Source organism: Meleagris gallopavo, chromosome 3 (genome assembly GCF_905368555.1).
Source record: "Meleagris gallopavo chromosome 3, MGAL_WU_HG_1.1, whole genome shotgun sequence".
NCBI classification, from domain to species: domain Eukaryota; kingdom Metazoa; phylum Chordata; class Aves; order Galliformes; family Phasianidae; genus Meleagris; species Meleagris gallopavo.
The window spans coordinates 71,453,511-71,473,884 of NC_139406.1; the positions used below are offsets into that span (position 1 = coordinate 71,453,511).

General features: G+C 44.3%; 1 protein-coding gene across 5 annotated transcripts in view; it reads left to right on the forward strand.

Moving 5' to 3' along the window:
* Positions 1 to 5,041: 5,041 nt before the first annotated feature.
* ESRP1 (epithelial splicing regulatory protein 1) overlaps positions 5,042 to 20,374 on the forward strand; it is a 32,469-nt gene continuing 17,136 nt past the window's right edge. For 4 of the 5 annotated variants that reach the window (XR_014882616.1, XR_014882615.1, XM_085221423.1 and 1 more), the window contains exons 1-10: positions 5,050 to 5,339; positions 5,537 to 5,665; positions 6,471 to 6,584; positions 9,179 to 9,293; positions 16,225 to 16,323; positions 16,423 to 16,477; positions 18,381 to 18,491; positions 18,580 to 18,712; positions 18,798 to 18,840; positions 20,015 to 20,316. Coding sequence is in view for 3 of the 5 variants with exons in the window: in XM_085221423.1 (XP_085077549.1) it covers positions 5,208 to 5,339; positions 5,537 to 5,665; positions 6,471 to 6,584; positions 9,179 to 9,293; positions 16,225 to 16,323; positions 16,423 to 16,477; positions 18,381 to 18,491; positions 18,580 to 18,712; positions 18,798 to 18,840; positions 20,015 to 20,316 (1,233 nt within the window). In the remaining 2 variants the exon portion in view is untranslated. Of the gene's footprint in view, positions 5,340 to 5,536; positions 5,666 to 6,470; positions 6,585 to 9,178; positions 9,294 to 16,224; positions 16,324 to 16,422; positions 16,478 to 18,380; positions 18,492 to 18,579; positions 18,713 to 18,797; positions 18,841 to 20,014; positions 20,317 to 20,374 lie in introns of all 5 variants that reach the window. The other variant, XM_085221424.1, reaches the window with a different exon arrangement.

Here is a 20,374-nt window from a genome sequence, read left to right on the forward strand (position 1 = left end):
TGTCTCCATGTCGTGTGTTGGGGACCCACGGTGCAACGCACTGCTCCACAGCCATGTTCATGGGTGCTACAGAAGGCAGGTTTTGTGGCACTGCTGAAGATCCAGGAACTGGAATGGCTTCTGAATCACAGAATCACAGAAACACCAAGGTTGGAAAAGATCTTCAAGATCATCCAGTCCAACCATCCACTCATCACCAATAGTACTCACTAAACCATGTCTCTTAACACAAAATCCAAACGTTCCTTGAACACCTCCAGGGCCGGTGACTCCACCACCTCCCTGGGCAGCTCATTTCCAGTGCCTGACCACTGACATCACAATGCTGCCTCCCCATACCATTTCAACAGATGTGCTTAAAATACTGAAAATCAGTTCACAGAAACATTGTGGAATTTGAGAATCAAAGAGTCTCATTGGCAATACTGGCAAATGATTAGTCAGCTTTCAGTCTTGTCCTGAGCTGGAACCATCTCTTGCCCTGATGGATAAGCAACTCCCAGAATGAAATGTAACATTTTTTATATTGAAAAACAAATACTAGAATTTATTTTGCTGAAATAACACACTGCCTTACAGATGGTAGTGGCACTTGCCATGGCTTATTTTGGTTACACCAGTAAGCTCTTTTTTGACTTTTAAGCAAGAGCATCTCTTTTTAGATGTACTCCAAGCATGGCACTGTGGTCTGTACACAGTCAAGGGCTTCTCTTAGGACAGTGTCACAGCCAGGTCAGCTAATACCAGTTGCAGCAAGTGGTAGAGCGATTCCAGACCTTCATTTTTATTTACAGAGACTCCCTGTTGCTGGAAATAGCTGTGCCTCTGGGAATGTGACTTTAATTCTGTGTTTTGCAATATTAGGTTCAGATGGTGATGAATACAATGTCATTGATGATGATCAGATACAATTATTGACCAGTGAAATTGAGGAAAACAATTTGATTCCCAGCAGCAATTAGATTAGAAAAATATTTGGTGGTAGCCATTAACATATTTCAACAACATGATATAGTTCTGCTGATTCTCCCCTTATGGATTTAAAAAGGTGATGTTTTGAAAGAAAACAGTAGGATGATGCATAAAGCTGTGATTGGAGATCTGTCTTGGACCAAAAGTCTGCACAGGGAAGAAGAACAGAGCTGCAAGTGGTATTGGGATGAACTGAAGATTTTGCTGTGGAGAAATAGAGCAGGATGGGATGCAGAACTAACAGGCTTGTGAGAAACGTGGAGAAATGAGATGTGCAGTCACAGGCTGATACAAAATAAACTTGGAGGAAAGGTGCCTATGGTGAGAGAGAAGAAGCTTCAGGAACAGAAGTACAGGTGCATACATCAATATGGGTTAGGAGCTGACATGCTGGAAGGAAGCTCTGCAGAGAAGAGCTGTGGTGTCCTGGTGTACAACAGGTTGGCCGTGAGCCAGCAAGTGCCCCTGTGGCCAAGAAGGTGTCCTGGGGAGCATTAAAAAGAGAGTGGCCAGCAGGTTGCAGGAGGCTATCCTTCTCCTCTACTCTGCTTTGGTGAGGCCACATCTGGTGTACTGTCCAGTTCTGGGCTCCTCTTCAAAAAAGACAGGAATTATATGGAGAGAGTCCAGCAGAGAGCCACAAAGGTGATTAAGGGGCTGGAGCATCTTCTGTGTGAGGAAAGGCTGAGAGAGCTGAGGTTGTTCAGCCTGGAGAAGAGAAGACTGAGAGAGGATCTTAGCAGTGTTTATAAATATCTAAAGTATGAGAGTCAAGTGGATGGGGCCAGGCTCTTGTCAGTGTTGTGCAGCAACAGGACAAGGGGAAATGAGCAAAAACTGGAACACAGCAAGTTCCAAACAAACATGCAAAAGAACTTATTTACTGTGAGGGTGACAGAACACTGCAACATACTGCCCAGAGAGGTTGTGGAGTCTCCTTCTCTGGAGATATTCAAGACCTGCCTGGGTGCTCTCCTGCTCAACTTACTGTAGGGAACTTGCTTTTAGCAGGGGGGATGGACTAGATGATCTCTGGAAATCCCTTCCAACCCTGTGATTCTATGAAGTAGTTACATAGGTCTGTCTCAGTGGTCAGGAAGGCAGTGTTAAGACCGGCTTCTTGGCATGCAGGAAGATATGGATAGTTTCAGAAATCCCCTGAAACAGAATGTGTGGTACAAAATGATACGGGAGTGAGGGGCCAGAAAACCTGAGATTATACCAAGATTAGCAAAGGGGCTAAAATTAAGACATTGCAGGAACAGAAGGCATATGAGAAGAGAGAAGTACAGCAAATATAGAAGTACAGGGAGAACACGGTGCTGAGAGAGCAACAACTGTGAGAGGTTGTTGTGCCCCAGACCATCCTAGTACATTTCTGTAGGTACTAACACTGATGGAAACACCGGAAGATGACACTTCACGCAAACACTGTGCTTAACCAGGCCTGGGGATAACATACAGCCAGGAAGAAGCAACTGGAATGGCAGCACACAAATGCCAAGAGCCTGGGCAACAAAACACAGGAACCTGACCAACTGGTGCATGCTGTCAGACCGGGTACTGGAGGCATAAAAGAAGCAGGGTGGAATGGGAACTGTGACTGGGAAACAGGCATCTTAGGGGACACGTTACCCAAGAAAGAGAAAAATAGAACTTAATGGCATTGCACTAGCAATTAGTGATAAGTGGCTTCAAAAATTAGCAAATAAATAAAATGCTGATTAATCAAGAAGGTGGAGAAGAGAAGATTGGAGAAGGCTCCAGGGAGACCTCATTGTCACCTTCCAGTTCTTGAAGGGAGCATATAAACAGGAGGGAGAACGGCTGTTTACATGGGTGGATAGTGATAGGACAAGGGGGAATGGTTTTAAACTGAGACAGGGGAGGTTTAGGTTAGACATTAGGAGGAAGTTTTTCACACAGAGGGTGGTAACACACTGGAACAGGTTGCCCAAGGAGGTTGTGGATGCCCCATCCCTGGGAGGCATTCAAGGCCAGGCTGGATGTGGCTCTGGGCAGCCTGGTCTGGTGGTTGGCGACCCTGCACATAGCAGGGGGTTGAAACCAGATGATCACTGTGGTCCTTTTCAACCCAGACCATTCTATGATTCTATAACTCTTTGAAGAACCTGGGAGACGTAATTGAAATTGAAAATGCTTTTGGGGTACTGTTTAAACTATGAAGGAGATTACTCATCATCATGGTAGCTTGTGCTAAAAATAAGTTTGGGAGTCTGAGGTTCCTGAATGGAAAGAGGCAAGATGGATAGATGGAATTCAAATCCACGAAGAAAACTAGGGGCCCTTCCTACAGTTGGGGCACAGTCATCTCAGATGTATTCCTAATGTAGATTAACGCATCAGATTTCAACTTTTAAATCAGTAGGAACACATTTGCCATCAGTCAGTGAAGGCCATTAGCAGAATCTTAAAACCCCTCGAAGTTGAAAATGACTCCAGGCAGCTTCCACCGTGCAAAGGCTGTCAGCGGGGCACATCAGCTATGAGCAGGAGCCTGGTGAAAGCTGCTGCAAGGCGCACGCTCTGCAGGCAGCCCGACAAAACGCGTCAGGACAGAGCAGCCGGCACAACATGAGTGGCTGGCAGGATCCCCAAGCCCAGCACGCTTGCGAAATGCGGGCTGTGCTGTCAAACCATCCGTGTGCCCACGGTAATGAGAGATGGTGCAAGCTGTGATCCTGCTCTGACACAAGGCGCGGCGATGGACAAGAGTACAGTGTCCACTGTCGTCCTGGCAAACGCTCACAGAATCGCAGAATGACAGAGTGGCCTGGGTTGGAAGGGACCTCAGGGATCATCAAGTTCCAACCCCTCTGCCACATGCAGGGCCACCAACCTCCCCATTTAATACTAGACCAGGCTGCCCAGGGCCCCATCCAATCTGGCCTTGAACACCTCCGGGGACGGGGCGTCCACAACCTCTTTTGGCAGCCTGTTCCAGCACCTCACCACTCTCAGAGTAAAGAATTTCCCCCTGACATCCAACCTAAATCTTCTCTCAAACACTCGGAAAGAAGCATCACTATGAAGCCAGAAATGTGCCACTGTGTTGTTAAAGAACTGGACGTGCTACAGGATTTCATCGGGGAGAGTCGGAGTTATTTGTTTGATTTGTTTTCACCGAGCTTGTCTGCAGTTTTGTAAAGGAAAATCACTTTCTGAGCCACATGCACATAAGAAATCAATTTAGTAGTGGAAATAAATAAATAACAATAATAATAATAAAGCCTTCGGAGAAGAAGCTGTCGTCACAAGGAACAAAACCACCACTGCTCATCTGCCCTCGAGGAAGAGCTGCGCTCACGTGCCAAAGTTAGGGGATACCCTAAAACGCGGCCGGCTCGAGAGCACCGGTGACGAGGGAAACCTCTGCCTGAAGCACGGCAGCAGGAGAAGCTGAAGCAGCCGGTCGGAGCCCGCTCGGGGCTCCCGGTGCTGCCGTCGAGGCGGGGCGGGGCGGGAGGGGCCGGGGCTGCGCGCTGCCCGCCCGCAACGTGTCCCGGCAGGAGCGGGCGCACCTTGCCGACAGCGGGAGGAGCGCGGTTCCCAGCGGGGTGCGAGCCGCCGAGTTGGGAGATTGAAGGAGGAAGGGAAGGAGGGAGGGAGGTGGGGGGGATTCCCGTCGGGGCCTCCTGGAGAGCCGGGGCGGCGCTGGGTGCTTCGCTCCCGTCCGGTCCCGGCCCCGCCCGCAATCAGCGCTGCCCGCTCCGCCAACCCCCTCCCTGCCCGCGGCTGCCACGTCCCGGCTCGGCGGGGCCAAGGGGCGGGCGGGGCCAGGTGTGTGTGCTACCTGCACCACGTGGGCCGGGGGGGCGGGCAGGTAGGGCCGCGGCCCCAAACAGAAAAGCCCGCAGCCATTGCGCGCTTCCCAGGGGTGCAGCCGGCGTGGGAGCGGCTGCCTCCCGCCCCCAGAAGAGGGAAAAAAAAAAAAGAAGGGGGGGGGAAGGGGACAGAAAGGGGTGCTCGAGCGTCTGCCCCGCGTCAAGTCCCCATCCCCAGGGAGCCGGGCTGCAGGTGGGGGCTATACCATTTGAGTCTTGTTTGGAAGCGCCTCCAGCAGGGAAAGTTTGTGGCCTCTTCTTTTCCTCCCTCGCTTTCCCTTCCCCCTTCCCCCCCACTTTTTTTTTCTGTTTTTTTTGTTTGTTTGTTTGTTTGTTTGTTTGTTTGTTTTGCTTCCCATCCTTTCCCATTTCCCTTGGCCCGGCGGCACCATGACGGCGTCTCCCGACTACCTGGTGATCCTTTTTGTGACCACGGCGGGCACCAACGGGGCGAGACTAGGCTCGGATGAGCGAGAGCTGCTCCAGCTCTTGTGGAAGGTGGTCGACCTGAGGACTAAGAAGGTATTTTTCCTCCGAGTGAGGAGGGAGGACCCCTAGCTGCTGCTCCCCTTGTCCCCTTGCTATGCTTGGTGGTCCGGGAGCCGGGCTGGCTGTGGGTATTTCGGGCTGGTGCAGGTCCTGGTGGAGGGTAGGGCTGGGGCTGCAGGTGAGAAGCTCAACCTGAGTGCTGACTCGCCCCTACTCTGCTTTCCCTGGAGCTGGGACACCCGCACGACGTGCTGGTCCGCCCCGACCACCCGGAGCTGACGGCTGAGTGCCAAGAGGTCACCAAGGTGGACGTGGAGAGCCTGGCACAGGCTCCATCGTTGGAGCAGGCGTTGAGACAGGTGATACCCTATAGCCAGCTGATGGGTGCTAGCGGCCCTGGGTGGGAGCTGGAAGCTGCATTTACCCCACATCCCTCCCTCCTTCCCTGCCATCGGGGCAGTGGAGCCTGGCACATACCCACGCATGGGTCAGGCAGCGTGGCCTGTGATGGGTGTTGTGAGACTTTCTTTTGCTCTGCCGACTTGGCAGGTAGGGCTGAACCCCTAGGACAGGAAGGTGAGGGCTAGACATCCCCCTGATCTTGTCTCCTGCCCTGCTGGGCCCTGAGTCATAGCTGCAGCTGCCTCTTCACTCGTGTAAGGGGCTAAGCTGAGGTGCCCTGTGAAAAGATTGGGTGCTGGCAAGCCCTGTTAAGGCTCGTGGTATCTTCTTTACTCTGGAAAGAGTGTAGTACCGCTGAAGCCTCTAAAAAAGAAGAAGGGCATACGTGACTCTCATTGAGCTCAGGGATGGAAGCCTTTCTCTCTTTCGATGTGCCCAAGAGCGTTTTCTGTGACCAGAAAGAGCTCTCTGCAGAGCTCTCACAAATGCTTCTGGAAAAAAGAATTGCTTTCACAATGTACACTGTGTGTGCGTGGCCACATCTTGATAGAAGGGGGAAAAGGGCAATTTCCTTATGAAGATAATACCATGAGAGACATCACGCACTTAGCTAGTAAGCAATAAGTCTGCAACAAGCAAATGAAAAAGAAATTCCAGCTCTGTAATCTGGCTGACCAGGATTAATCCTATCAAGTGGTGACACTTCCTTATGCAGCAGCTCAGATCTCTTACATGTGTGTCTTTTGTTGTTCCTGCTTCCAGTTTAATCAGTCTGTGAGCAATGAGCTGAACATCGGTGTAGGTACTTCCTTTTGTTTCTGTACTGATGGACAGTTGCACATTAGACAGGTTCTGCATCCTGAAACTTCCAAAAAGGTATGTAGCTGTCACTTAAGTTTGCCTTTTAATGTTCTCTGTGTATTCGCTTTAAAAATAGTAATAACTTCTCTTTAAAATGTGTAGTTTGAGGGGACCTCTGTAATCCAAGTATTGTTTATCATTCAGTATATAATTAGTAAACTATGAGCCTGTCCGCATGGGTGGCACAAGCAGTGGTGAATGCTAATGTCTGTGCAGCCCCCAGGTGTTTTAAGGTTAAGCCAGAAGGACATCTTTGAATTATGTGTTTGAGAAAGGGGCATCATATTAACAGAATACTCTATATCTGCTGATCTACTGCTGCGGGAGCTACAATGGGTTAACAAGTGGTAGTTTGGGGATGTTGCCAAGCAGTTCATGTTGAATGTGGTTAACTGCCTTTTGAAATCTGACATTCCCCTTTAGCTTCAGTAGATTTCAATCTTTATACGCTCAGTTGGCCCTGTGAGGGTGATGCTTGCGTTTGTGAGGAGCTGAGCAGTGGTAGGAGGCATGCTGTGGGGATGACTAGTCCCGTACTGTAGAGTTTTCTGTAACTTCAGAGTTGCCAAATCACTAACAGTGTTATGAGCTCCAACTTTTCATTAGTGATAGGGTTGCAGCAATACGCTAAGCCTTCAGGCCTGCATTAACTGCCTCAGTGTTAATAGCATCTTGTTTTCTGGCTGACTATGAAGGTGTGCTGCTTTGCATCAGAGCAGTTTTGGTCTGAACCACGGGCTGCTGATCTCTGTGCCTGTCTTTTCACTGCCCCATCTTTGAAGGGACAATGCTGCAAGTCCGTGTTGTTCTGATAGTGATATTGAATGAGCTTTTTATTACTTGTTATTGCTATTATTATTTATACCTAAACAACCTTAGAAGAAAAGCTACACGTGTGGTTCATAATACCGAAATAGTCCTGTATGCATGTAACTTTGTGTTAGAGTATAACATGAATGGGAGGAAATGGGGAAACAGGTCTTCAACAGATTTTTCTCACTTAAAATGGATGTATGTCTTAAATGTTTTAAGACACAGCTTTCCCATGCGGCTAAATTATGTGAACAACAGAAGGAAGAGCTCTTACAGTTGTTTGCATAGACAGTAGGGGTTCCTTCTTTTTTCTGTATATGTCTCCAGTCTCAGTGATAGGAATCAAACTGTCATCAAAATCTTCTGTTACTGTCTTGTTACAAATTATTTGTTAGAAATTTGCTTTTTTCTGCTTCTAGGTTAAGGAAGACAGGTTCTTACGAGACCTGTAGTAGTCTTCTGGTGAATGCCCTGATAGTGAGGTTGGGGATGTGCGGATCAAAAAATCATGAAATCCTAGAATCCTTAGAGTTGGAAGAGATCTTTAAAGGTCATCTAGTTTCACTCCCCTGCAGTGATCAGGGATATCTACTGCTAGATCCAGTTGCTCCGAGCCCCTTTAGCTTGGCCTTTGAATGTCCAAGCCAGATAAAATCCAGATAGGCAGAAATCACAGGACTCTGGAGTGTGTGTTTCTTTAAGATGCCCAGTCTTAAGAACCAAGCTAAATGGTTCCAACTGAATTTGAGTGCAGAATTTCTTCTCTCATGGAGGAAGAAAATAGCTGTGCAAAAACTAGAGCAGGCAGTCTTGGCAAGCACGTCTGCATTTCCATAAGTTTGTCTTTAAAGGTGATCGTTTGCCTAATGCACCTGTCTGTGTGCTAAGATAAGCTCTAATGTTTTCAAAGCAGAACTTGTTACAGAGACTAAACTTCTTTTTGCTTTCTAAATGTATATCCATGTATCCTGTCATCCTGCTATGATGCCATGATGCTGACTTGTCATTAAATCTGCTCTCTGTCTAGAGAGGCAATGCAGACTACTGCCAAGCAGAGTGCTGAGTATTGTGGCTCAGAGGAAGGCTGAAGGAGAGGGGTGTCTGTGTTAGTTAGAAAATCAGAGGAAACTGTTCCTTCCTCATCTTGAAACAAACAGAAGCATATGATAGGTGTAGTTGTGGGGCAAAAAGGATTTTATTGACGCTTGCAGTTGACTCCATGACTTGCTCCTGCCTTCATGCGCTGTAATTAAAGCAGTTAGCAAGCATAGGCCGATAATTTCTACACGATATCAAACCTTCATCTGCCCCAGTTTCCTTTTTATTAAGGGAATAAATATTTGATATGTGGCTCTTCTCTGAAAATTCTGCCTTGTCTATAAACCAAGATGCCTTCTGCTAGACTTGCAAAATTTACTTGGCTATACAAACTGATGCGAGTGCCCTCTGGCTTTTCACAATAAAAATTGGAACCGAGAATTGATGATAAATGTTGCAATAGCATGCATTTGCTCTCTTACATGTTGGATTTGAGGCAGTAGTAATAATAGCAAATGTTTCTCTGGCAGTGAAAAAGCATGCTTCTCTTTCTTAAACCGCAGAGAGGATGCTGCTTAAGTGAAAAACAAGTTGATAAACTTGCTTAAATGGCTGAGAGGAGCCATATGTGCTTCTCTGCAGCACTGGCTGTTGTTTTTTTGGCTATTTTCCTAGCCTTTATAAGGAAAGTTAGGTGCGTAAAGACAAAGTGAAATAAACTTGCCCGAGCTGACAGTTGCTACCTTCTCCTTTTACAGAATATCTTACTGCCTGAATGCTTCTACTCCTTTTTTGACTTGCGGAAAGAGTTCAAGAAGTGTTGCCCTGGCTCACCTGACATCAGCAAACTGGATGTTGCGGCCATGACAGAATGTATCCTTCTAACAGTGATGGTGTCTGCTACTGATACAGCTTTTCTTGAGTTTTGGGACAGATGTGAGTAATGCTTGCAACGCTTGTTTAGGGGTGATGGAACTTTAATGAGTGACTCGGAGCTGCACAGAGCCTTCTCACAAAGATTAACAAAACCTCTGAGGATGCACGATGCCATAGGGAAAAGTCCTGTGTTTCTTCCTGACTTCTGAACATTTACTTTACTACCTTTACAGATGTCCTTTAAACTTTACAGCTTAATTTAACTAACATATTTATCCAAATCACTGCTGTGAATCTAAATTTTAAGTTGGTAGGTTATTCACTGTAACAGTTAATGCTTTTATTTTAATGTGAAAGTGAATGCTGGGAGGGAGCAGTTACTGTCCACGTGAACTGGTAGTGAGTTTTTAATTCAGGAGTGCAGCAAAGGCAGGAATGCTGCCGATAAACATGATATACAGCCTCAGTCTCATGGAAGCTGTGTGTGCTACACATCTCAACGTGAGGCTGTGCTGGCAGTGAGATGCAGTCTGTATCATTTTTTCAATTTAGTAGTAGGAATGTCTTAAAAACTACTGACAGACCACATCAGATGATTCTGAAACCCAGTACTGTCTTAGATCAGTTCTGTTTGAGTGCCATGTGCAGTTGTTGGAGCTGAAGTCAATGCTACAAGTTAAGGTGCAGTTCTTCTACTGAAGGGGCAGAAATCTTTTTTTCCCTTTTTCACCCTCCTCCCCCCCACTTTGCTCTGAAGCAAAGACATATACTTTCTAAGTGTTGGAGTGTGGACCTCTATGTAGAAAAGAAAACTTAAGTATTGCAGTCTATAAATGGGATGATGGAGACTTCGTAAATTATAATGAAAAACTGAACATGTAACACGAGTTGGAGGAGTTAATGGCAATGAGCTTTGTTAGCTGTTTTGGAGAGATGCCTTTGCTTTCTCCCTTTGTGAATGTCTGATGTATGTCTTGCCACTGCTGAAACAGTTTTGTTAATGTAGACACCTGGAGACTCGTTGCTCAGTTGATGCATGGTGACTCACTGTACTCCTATCTGCTGGGAGAGGAGAGCAGGACTCTGGGCATTGCCTGTCAGTACCAGCTGAGGGGGAATTATTACCAGTAGTTGTTCCTCCAGGGCTTGGACAGTCTGTCCAAGTGGTCTTAAGGTGTATCGGATCCAGAATTCAGACTTTCTTTAGGTATATGTATGTCTAAATAACTTTGTTTTTATCTTTGTGGTTTGACTTGATTTGTAACTGCTGATGCTCTTATTTATAAACTTGTTCTATCCGTGCAACATGGCTGGAATTAACTGTCTCTACCTGTATTGTTCAGAGTCCTTGCAGGGACTTAGGAGGAGTCCCTTCAAGGGATAAGAAAAATTTGCTCGTTTTCCTTTTATTGCTCAATATGATAATTTTCCTTTTCCTCGCCTTGCTGGAATGTCCCAACTTACACACCTCCTGACACTGAGGAGATTAAGTTTAATTGCACTTGGACAGTATGTGTGTAATGCTTGTGATAAAGTTTTTGTTGAAATAGATGTTTAAGTCTGAGGATTGGTTCCAACAACTTTGTGTATGGTGTTTTCTTTGAGTGAGACAGCTTCTTTTTCTGAGACTGCTATGTAACAAGACAAGTCTAACTGAAAAGTAACTTAAATCAGAACTTGAAGTGTTGGGGAGGTGGTGAAGAAGGGAGGATGGATGAACTAAAATGCAATGGAGTGAGTTGAAATGAAGCTTCAGGCTAGTACACAGAACCTGATCTGTCTCTTGTTACTCTTCCAGGAAGCAAGAGTAGCTCTCCTACCCCATAGTTAATGGGGCTGCATGATGGAAATCCTTTGAGATTCCTTTGCACCATGCAGTCTGCAGTGGGCCAGGTTTGTTAGCGTTTGGTGGGCAAAGGTTTTGCCTAAGGAGTCGAGTGTTGACCAGAGGTGCAGAAGACTGCATTCCCAGACTGGTGGGAGCAGGAGTAGAATGTGTTTAGGCATATCCCTTGATGTGCTTGTATCTGCTGACCCAGATATAACATGGTTGTGCTCAATGACAGGAAACTTGAGTGATATGAAAGAGTTATGGGAAAGCTGATGTACAGTCAGTTAAATCTGTAGGAGTCTTTTAGATGCTTTTATTTTGGTTGGTAGCATTTGGCTAAACAAGCTAAAGGCTGATGGAGTGTGTCCTCCATGGCTCCCAGCAGTCAAAGGATATTATCTCCTGCTACTGTAATTCAGGAAGGTATTCCAGGCTGTAAAGCACTGGACAGCTGATGCTTGGCTGTATACTTAGTGCTTGCCTTCTTTGGGTGATCTTGAAAAGAAACATGTTAAACTAAGTATCTGGCTAAGTGACTTTTCTTTCAGAAAGAACTTCTGGGCCTTGTTCCTTCAACGTACTACTTGAAATTGTGTATAGTAATTAAACCTTTCTGGATCTAAGAGCTTGGGTGAAAGCTTTGCATCATGCCCTCAGCCCCCAAAGAAACGATGAAATCCTTCTACAAACAGCCCCTGATTTCTCTTAATGCAGGACAAGGAAATACTTCAAATGCCATTGGATTTGAGGGACTAAGGAAGAACTGAAACTAGTTTTAACTGTTATCTCTGCCACTACTTCTTAATTTAGGGTCTCCAGGGCCCAAGAGATGGGATTGTGGCAGACTTCCTTTAGTCAGCATTATGTAAGTCAGCATTAGGACAGCAGGACAATGATGAGAAATTTTGAGTAACAAAAAACTTGGAAGAAATGATCCTGTTCTGGCAAGGAGAGGAACTCTGTTCTGTTGAAATCTCTTTAAACATGTCAGTGTACCAAAGAAGCAGGGTTGTTCTTGCATCCTCCCTACCTCCCAAACTTGCTGCACCTCTTGATTTGCAAAGCTTGCTGAGCCAGTTCTCACTGCTGTGAGTGCCTTCAGGGTGGAGTGAACAAAGCTTGCATGACTATTCAGAATGCAGTCTGCAGAAGACTCATCCTTTGCCTCAAGATTGGGTGTGCAGAAGTCATTAAAAGGCAAATAACTATTGCTTCCTCCGCTGGATGGTTTGCTCCACTTGCTTCTCAGCTGGGTTTTGTGGGGGTAACTCCTTGCTAAGGAGTACTACTGGGTGTTGTCAGTAGAAACGCAGGCGTACTTCAGAACAGTCTGTTTAATGCTATGGATAAGATCTGGATACTACAATACTGAAACTTGCTTTCTGACCTGGATGTCTTGAGAACCATTATGCAGAGCACAGTTATAACCACCAGTACTTAACATTAGCTAACAAAGCCCCATTAATGAATATTACCCAAGAATCTTGTGTACTGCTATTTGTATATTCTGTGGTAGTACCCAGAAACTACGTAGCGTCAGATAATGTCTTTTTATAGATATTACTTGAATTAAGGTAGCATTCTGTCAGTAGAGACCTAAAATAGCAGAAAGAGGGAGAAGCATCATCCGTGCAAAGCATAAAAGTATTTCTAGTTCATCTTGTATCCTCTGAGGTAATTGAGTGTTCAACTTCACTCTTGCTGTGGTTAAGAAGGGAGTTGAAACCCTGAGAAGTGGAAGAGAGGTTGTGGAGGAGAAGGGCTTGGAGGACACTGACAGTGGGTGAAGCTGCAGTGAAGAATCAGGGAATAATTTAGAAGCATCTCCCCCTGTCTATGAGCTGATGTGAGGTGTACCAGCCCTCAGTGGTATGTTGCTCATGGTACTGCTGCTGTGCAACAAGATTAGGAAAATCCTTGTTTTCTATCCTGTCTCAGAGCACCTTTTGGGCCGTACTTTGCTTATATACAGTATCAGAGTATGCATTCTAGTAGCTTTAGACAGCCAACTTCATTTTTCCTTTGCTTTAAATGTAAATTTAGATTTATCTACTAACATCAACTTTATTTCCCCCCCCATTTTCCTAGGATCGACACGCTTTCAAGCTTTAAACATCAGTGTACACAAACATGTGGGGGCTCCTGTATCTTCAGAAAGCAAGTGTTGATTTTGTTTTTTAATGACTATTCCATTAGCAGCTTTTTTTCCTAAGCACCCTTTATTTCCTACTTGGTTGGTAGAGGTGCATCTGTCTGTAGATAGGCATGTTCATCAGAATTCAGGCTTTAACTTAGTTGAAGTTGTGAAGGAGCGCAATAATAACATGTGCAGAACGTGATCAATTTTCTTCTCCAGCCTTGCCTGAAAGCCTTGCTTCCAGCTAATCAGAGGCAAAGGTGGGAGTGATGTCTCTTCTCTCATTCCTACTAAAGGTGATGAATTTCTTCCTCCCCTCCCGCTGTGCTTACATTAATCTGGAGGGCTTTTTGCTCAACTGACTCCCTATGTCTGAACATCTGGCACCAGTTTTGTTGGCACCGGGGTACTTCTAGGAACTATCTCCTGTTGATGGATGTTTTCTGAAGAAAATGTAGGTGGGGTGGGAGTGTTTGTTTTTCCTTGTGTTGTGGCCTTGCTTCAGTGCCCTGTCCGGTCTTCTGGAGCTCATCACTTGCAGAAATATCTGGCTTTGCAAGTGGCAATTGTTAATTGTGTCTTCAGTTGTGACTGCATGGTCTGGTAGCAAAGCCACTGTGTGAGTACATGTATCTTTGTCCTAATACCTGCTGAAACTACTACCTGAGTTCTTTTCTATAGGAAATATTAAAAAAAAAAAAAAAAAAAAAAAGTAATTCCAATAATCATAAAGAAATAGGCAAGACCAGGTTTCCAATATCTGCTTTTCCAGCAATGTCTCATAACCTGGCTCGGCAGGAGAAGCTCTGCATAGGTGTGATGTCTGGTGAAGGAGAAGTGCTTCTCTGTTTTGCTACCTGAGCTGCCCAGAAACATCTGCGTGCTGCTGACTAGACAGCCTCTGTGCCAGTGATGAAGGCAATCTGTGCAATGTTTGTTTTCTTTTCAGCCCCCCACCTTCCTTTCCCAGGTGCTGGTAGAGGAAGACAAGCTTCAGTGGATGGTTTAGGAAGAGAGAGCAGTGAAGAAGTACTGTGTTGTCATAAACACTGGTGACTATCTCTTAAATTATGTTTTAGGGTTGTTTCATGTGGCTTGTTCAGGATTTTTGTTTGGTTTTAAGAGGACCATGCTTTTGACCAGTTTATTCCAATGATACTTGGAGGGCAGATGATGGCAATGGCTTGCAGACTGTTTGGCAGTGCAAGCAGCAGGGATGGATCACTGGCTTAATTTATGTGATTTGATTTTTGCCTCTTGACTTTAAACTATGGTAAGTCTTCTTACAAGTGCATCTGAAGCTGATAAAGCGCTGTCCTCTCACATTCCACACTCCAATTCAGACTTAAAGCCCAACAAAGTCTCAAAATCAAATTAGTCTCGGAGTGTCAGTGCTGCATTTTTCCTATCTTTGTTGTGGAAGAGATTTGTTGCCTCAGTTAATTACTCTTTAAAGTTGTTTTAGTCCTGAGATTTTAAAAAAAAAAAAATGTGTTTTGTAGGAATGACTTGCTGTCATATCACAAATGATGGGAAGACTTTATTCCCCAGTGACATTTATATGCTCCTTCCCCATTACCTGTGTTGAGATGATAGAATAAAGTGAGTGTGCATTGCCTGTTTCTAACAGAAATTGTTCGTCTACTCCTTGTCTTTCATGCAGACATCTGCCAACTCAAAATATGATCAATTTTAGGTGGAGAAAACCTTTTCTTTAATAGGAGCTTTGCCATCTGGGATGGAAAAGCAACTTTTGAGCATCAAAATACAGGCTATGCATTTGAAATGAATCTTTTGTACATTTATGGAAATGTGAGCAAGTAACTGTTGCATTCATCTGTTTTGAATGCCGTGCTTTACTGTTCTGCTGTGCCAGGATAGGGATTAATGTTTAAAAAACTCTTGTTTTTTTTTTTTCTCTTCTCTACTATCTTAAATTGAAGTGATAAGACAGAAAAAGCAAGTTCTGCTCCAAACTACTTTATAGTTTACTTCTTGTTTTGATTTTTTTTTTTTTAAACCATTCTCTCTTTAAAGAAAGAGATGGGGATAGGAAAAGAGTCCTTTTAAAAGTTGACTTGATAAATTGTAAGTTGCAAGTAATCTTACTGTTCTGTTACGGCGATCAAACGCAAGGAGGAGAGAGACTATAATAAACGCTTGGTATATACAACTTAAATGTGACTCTCAATGAATGTGGATTTGTATCTGGTCAGTCAACAGCCCAAGATAGAATACTTCCTGCTCCTTATTAGCAGGGGAGCTTATCCTTGCTGTTTTTTTTTTTTTTTTCTGATCTGAAGGGCTGAGGAAGACACTATGGGTTGTCAGACTCTGGTTTGTCTCTTGGTTATCCACAATTATGCACTCTAAGCTGATTTTTGTTTTCGTTTTTTGTTTTTTTTTTCCCCAACACTGCTTAACAGCACAAAGCTCAGGCTGGAACTTCAAGTAGGTGAGATTAGGCAAGGTGCTGATTTTATCAAAGTGGTAACATATTTACTCTACTTTAGGTAGAGTACTCAATCGTTTAGAAAACATGTGTTATGTCTCTTTCAGTTTCTAGTTGATGGTTTGTTTTTCCTCCATCTCTGGATCTTCCCCTAGAGATTAAAGATGATCTTAATTAAAGAGGACAGGACTCCAGTCTTTTCTGCATGCGAGAGTGTTTCTGTCTTTCAGATATACAAAATGCATGAGTGTATTAAATATGTATGTCCTTATTATGGGGTCTCATGTCCCCAGACACTTTCTGGATTGACCTCACACTCCCGCAGGTGGCAGTAGTTAGAGGCGAAAGCAGCAGCAAACCCAGTGCAGCTGGTGCATCCCTGCAGGAAAATGGATTAAATCTTCCCCAGAGAAGTGACTTACCATTAAGATAATGTTAAAGCTTGCTGCTTTAGTAGGAGACCAATTTGAAATCTATCTGGTGATGATTGCCTTAACTCCACACAAAGATTTAAATCTTGATAAGAACAGTTCAGAACTCGCCTATGGAGCCTCTCGAGTTGAAGATATGGGGAACATTATTTTAACACTCATATCTGAACCATATAGTAAGTGTGATGAACTAGTCTTCTGTATTGCTTTTTTTTAATTGCCTGTGTGTCTTGCCTGCTGTGGCAAAAGGAAATAACTTGTACCATGTTTCCTAGATCACAGGTTTTCAGATCCAGAAAGAGTGAACTACAAATTTGAAAGTGGGCCTTGGTACGTATCTTTTCCCTTTTCTTTCTTAAAAATAATTTAAAAAAAGCACCAGACACTGCTTATACAAGCTGTACTTTTCTGTATTAATAACTTGCAAATAGCTGTTACCATTATTTTTTGTTTATCCTGTCACTGCTGTGGGAATAAATTAGATGTATTAAGTAGGAAAGGGTATAGAGAACTGCATTAGATGTAGGATTGAAGCCTGGCAGGAAACTGTTGCTTGTTAGGTGCTGGTAGTTCTGGGTTCTGATAAGTACATGTAATGGATGTTGAGTGTGCTGTGCTGTTAACAAAGAACTTAAGCATTTTTGCAGAGGTAACTCTGTTAGTATTAACTCTTGCACTTTTCCTGCAGCTTGCTTCACAGTTGCTGCATACACATTATGATGACTTTTTCTTGTGTAGGAAAGATGCATTTCCATAAAGACACAGTTCCAAGCAATAGGCTGCTGCCAGTAAATTGTTTGAGCTGCAGTGATTGTCTTCTTCCCAAAAATGTTTTAAACATAAATGCCATCAGGCATAGATAAAGCTTTAAAAAAAAAAAAAAAGTAAATATATAAAATTGTAATCATGCACTTGCATGTACAAATATGGGTTTTTCCTCAGTGTTGCTGGATACTTGCTGGATATCTGCACTATCACAGGAGACCAATGTTAAACTGACCTTATTCAGATTCCCTTCCTGGGTGAATGCTTATTTACCCCTTCCAGATTAATGAACTGTCATCATAGTTGATGATACTGGCATTCTGAACCAAAGGAGGCAAGACCAGAATGCAGCAATACTGGCAGGAATTACCCAGTGAGATCAGTTCAGGCAGCTTTTAGTTTTAGTTAGATTTCTAAGTCTTTCCCCTTTCACTAATGAAATCCGGTGATGAGGTAAAAGATTCCTGTCTTATTTGTGATAATAAATGAAATACAGACTTCGTTTGAACGGCGAAGTTCAAAAAAGGTAACAGTATCTTATTTGCACAAACACATGTACTAATTGGTTATTTTTTCTTGAGGCGAACTATTGAGATAGAGGATTGGGTGATGTAAGCAGCAGTTTTGGACAGACATCTACAGAAAAAGTCATCTGAGAACTTAGAATACAATCTGAAACGTGGCTCTCCTACAGCAGGGCATGGCACAGCTCTCTCACATGAGGGCAGGCAGCTCCTCAGTCAGTCCCATGGACTCCTTGTGGCAGCCTGTCCCTCCAATAGCCAGAAAGGCGGCTGTGGGTAGCTGTCAGCGTTTTGTTCTACGTGGCATTTTGAACATGCAAGAGAACAAAAGAGCTGTGGTAATGACCAATTAAATCTGGCTCTGTGTAGCTGAGCTATTCCCGTGCTAAGCAGCCAGCCTTGCCTGTGGCTATGTTGGTCTCCAGTAGTGCAACAGTGGCCCAAACACAAAATGTTAAGGCAAAACCCCTTGGGCAGGAGTCCTCAGCCTAAGTAAAATCCCAAACAAATCCACTCTTAGTCAGTGACTGGCCCTTGCACACCATCAGACACTAGCTTTGCTTATGTCTAACTGCTCTGCTTCAATCTCCAGTTAGCCAGGATTAGCAGAGCAAGTATTTCACTTGTACTTGTACTTACCTTGTTGGACTAACAGGGAAGTGCAATGCATCAGTATGTCATGAGGGGAGAGTGAAGCGGGAGAATGCTCAAGGAAAGGAGAGCTGAAGGAGCAGGTGTGGTGCAGTGCAGAGGGGAGCTGGGAAAGGGGCAGCTTGGCAAACCCTGGCATTTGCTGTGACTTTGTTATGGATCTCAGCCCTGCAGTCCCTTTCCCTCACCTAGCAGACAGAAGCTTGTTACTGGAGTGCAGGTGACAGGCAGTGGTTTGTGTTTGAGACATGCTGAAGCCCTCTCTGCATTGTTTCTTCTCTTGGTGCCTGCAGCAGCAAGATGGAGCTTGTGGACGACAACGCTGTCATCCGAGCAAGAGGGCTCCCTTGGCAGTCATCTGACCAGGACATAGCAAAGTTCTTCAAAGGCTTAAATATTGCCAAGTTAGTAGCAAAGAACCTACCTGTACCTTTGTAGTGCTTCACTTGCCTTAGTCATGGAGTGGTTATGTCTTTAACTTAAATCTTGCAGAGGAGGTGCAGCACTCTGCCTCAATGCCCAAGGTAGAAGGAATGGGGAGGCTCTCGTCAGGTTTGTAAATGAAGAGCATAGAGATCTAGCGCTGCAAAGACACAAGCATCACATGGGAAACCGATACATTGAGGTGTGTACCGCTGGCTCTGAGGTCCTCCTCTCAGCAGGAGTGCAAACTGCATGTCAATCACATGTTCTCTCTTCCCTTTCATTAGGTATACAAGGCAACAGGTGAAGATTTCCTGAAAATCGCAGGAGGTAATGTTTAAGGGATTGAGAAGAAGGTGGTTTGTTCTATCAGCGTCTGCAATTAACTTGGAGCTTTAAATTGCTCTTCTTGGATGTAGTCTTTCACTTCCTTTCCCTGACCAACCTAGGTGGCTGGTGTGTATCTGCTAGCAGTCCAAGCTGTTCCATGTCTTACCTGCCCACCTTTCTCTGTTCCACACCCTTGCCATTTTCAAGTACCCTGTCACATAAGGATTTGATCTGTCAAAATGATATTGAGTTTTGTTTGCTAGGTCCTGTCATTTAGGAAGATAACCTAAATGTTTTTGGCTGCTGAAAATGAAAACCTGAGTAGTTTTTTCAAAAGAATATGACTGCTGTTGCTTAGGAGACTTGCATATAAAAGCAAACAGATACCACAGTGTAAATAACAAGGGGTTTAAGGAACTGATTTTCTTCATATCAAATCTTTGCTTTTAAATAAAGGGGAAACTGGGGGGGGGCAGACTACTCTCTCCCTTTATGATTACAATCATAGAGAATTAGAGTTAAGACTGGATAAGTTGTTATGTATCAGCAGTACTGCCTTAAGAGCTTTTGGGTTCATAACAGGTTTATAAATGACTGAATACCTAAAGTGAAGGTTTTGGAGTGAGAGAGGTTAAGTTATTGAATAGATGTCTATTTAATAGGTTTGATAGCAGTTACACCTGTCAAAGTAAAGACATTGCATACTAATATTGGAAAAATAGTACATGTCTGGCACAAGTTCATTCCGTATATCAGCTTTCTAAAATGAATTAGAAGTAACTGAACGGACTGTACTAAGGTGCAGAGTTGGTTAGCAGGTAGCTTTGGATAGGGCAGTGTAGACCTTTAACTGAACATCAGTGGTCTTGTAAGGATAGTGAAAGTAGAATTGCAGACTTTGACTATTTTCTCAGGATAGAATGAAATTCCTAAGCTGTGTTCATCGTGCTCTTCCAGCCTTCTTTCCCAACGCAATAGTCTGAGTACTTGATTGCTGCTTATTGTGGCTTCAGTGTGTGCCAGAGGCCTTAGTTAAAAAGATGAGGTGCACGGAGGCACTATTCATGCAGAATGGATTCTGCAGGGAGGAGGCTATGCCAGACTTACTCAGGGTTTTATATGGCTGCCAAGACTTAAGTGCTTCTGTCTGTTCTGTTTTTTTTTCTTGCTAAAGGCACTTCCAATGAGGTTGCACAGTTCTTATCAAAAGAAAACCAAGTGATAGTCAGGATGCGAGGTCTTCCTTTCAACGTGACAACAGAAGAAGTACTGGCATTCTTTGGCCAGCACTGTCCTGTAACAGGAGGGAAGGAGGGAGTCCTATTCGTCACATACCCTGACAGCAGGCCAACAGGGGATGCCTTTGTGTTGTTTGCTTGTGAAGAATATGCACAGAATGCACTGAAAAAGCATAAGGACTTGCTTGGAAGAAGGTACATCGAACTCTTCAGGAGCACTGCAGCAGAAGTTCAGCAGGTGGGTGAAAAGCTTGCAGACACCTTGTATTCCATACTTCTACACTACCACAGATTGG